The sequence below is a fragment of the Apaloderma vittatum genome, unplaced genomic scaffold (assembly GCF_000703405.1).
Source record: "Apaloderma vittatum isolate BGI_N311 unplaced genomic scaffold, ASM70340v1 scaffold28949, whole genome shotgun sequence".
NCBI lineage: Eukaryota > Metazoa > Chordata > Aves > Trogoniformes > Trogonidae > Apaloderma > Apaloderma vittatum.
In genome coordinates this window covers 1-309 of record NW_009736255.1, presented here as the reverse complement: position 1 = coordinate 309, position 309 = coordinate 1, and the positions used below count along the sequence as shown (strand labels likewise).

Sequence of the window (309 nt, the reverse complement as noted above, 5' to 3'; positions counted from 1 at the left end):
AGCACCGGGACAATCTGGTCCAGCTGCATGTCACTGCCCCTGCCTGCACTGTGGTGGCAGGGGACACAGCCAGCACCCTGCTCTCCCTACCTATGTAGTTCATGATGAATCCTTGCCCCTTCCCAAAGATAAGCCCAGCAGGGTCTGAGTGGAACTGGATGGTGAGGTCAGGGCTGGAGGAGTAGAGCTTCTGGGGACCCCTGCTGCCGACGTACTGTCCCAGGATGCGGGCGGTGAGCTCGTCCCCGTCATAAATGGTGAGGATATCACTGTTGGTGAGGTTCAGGCTGGAAAGGAGAGCTTGCTTAG

At 58.3% G+C, this 309-nt stretch overlaps 1 protein-coding gene across 1 annotated transcript in view; it reads right to left on the bottom strand.

Moving 5' to 3' along the window:
• Positions 1-254, bottom strand: part of LOC104279578 (seizure 6-like protein) — a 3880-nt gene extending 3626 nt beyond the window's left edge. The window contains exon 1 of the mRNA XM_009876909.1: positions 91-254. Within this exon, the coding sequence (XP_009875211.1) occupies positions 91-103 (13 nt within the window). The 5' untranslated portion in view covers positions 104-254. The remainder of the gene's footprint in view (positions 1-90) is intronic.
• Positions 255-309: the final 55 nt, after the last annotated feature.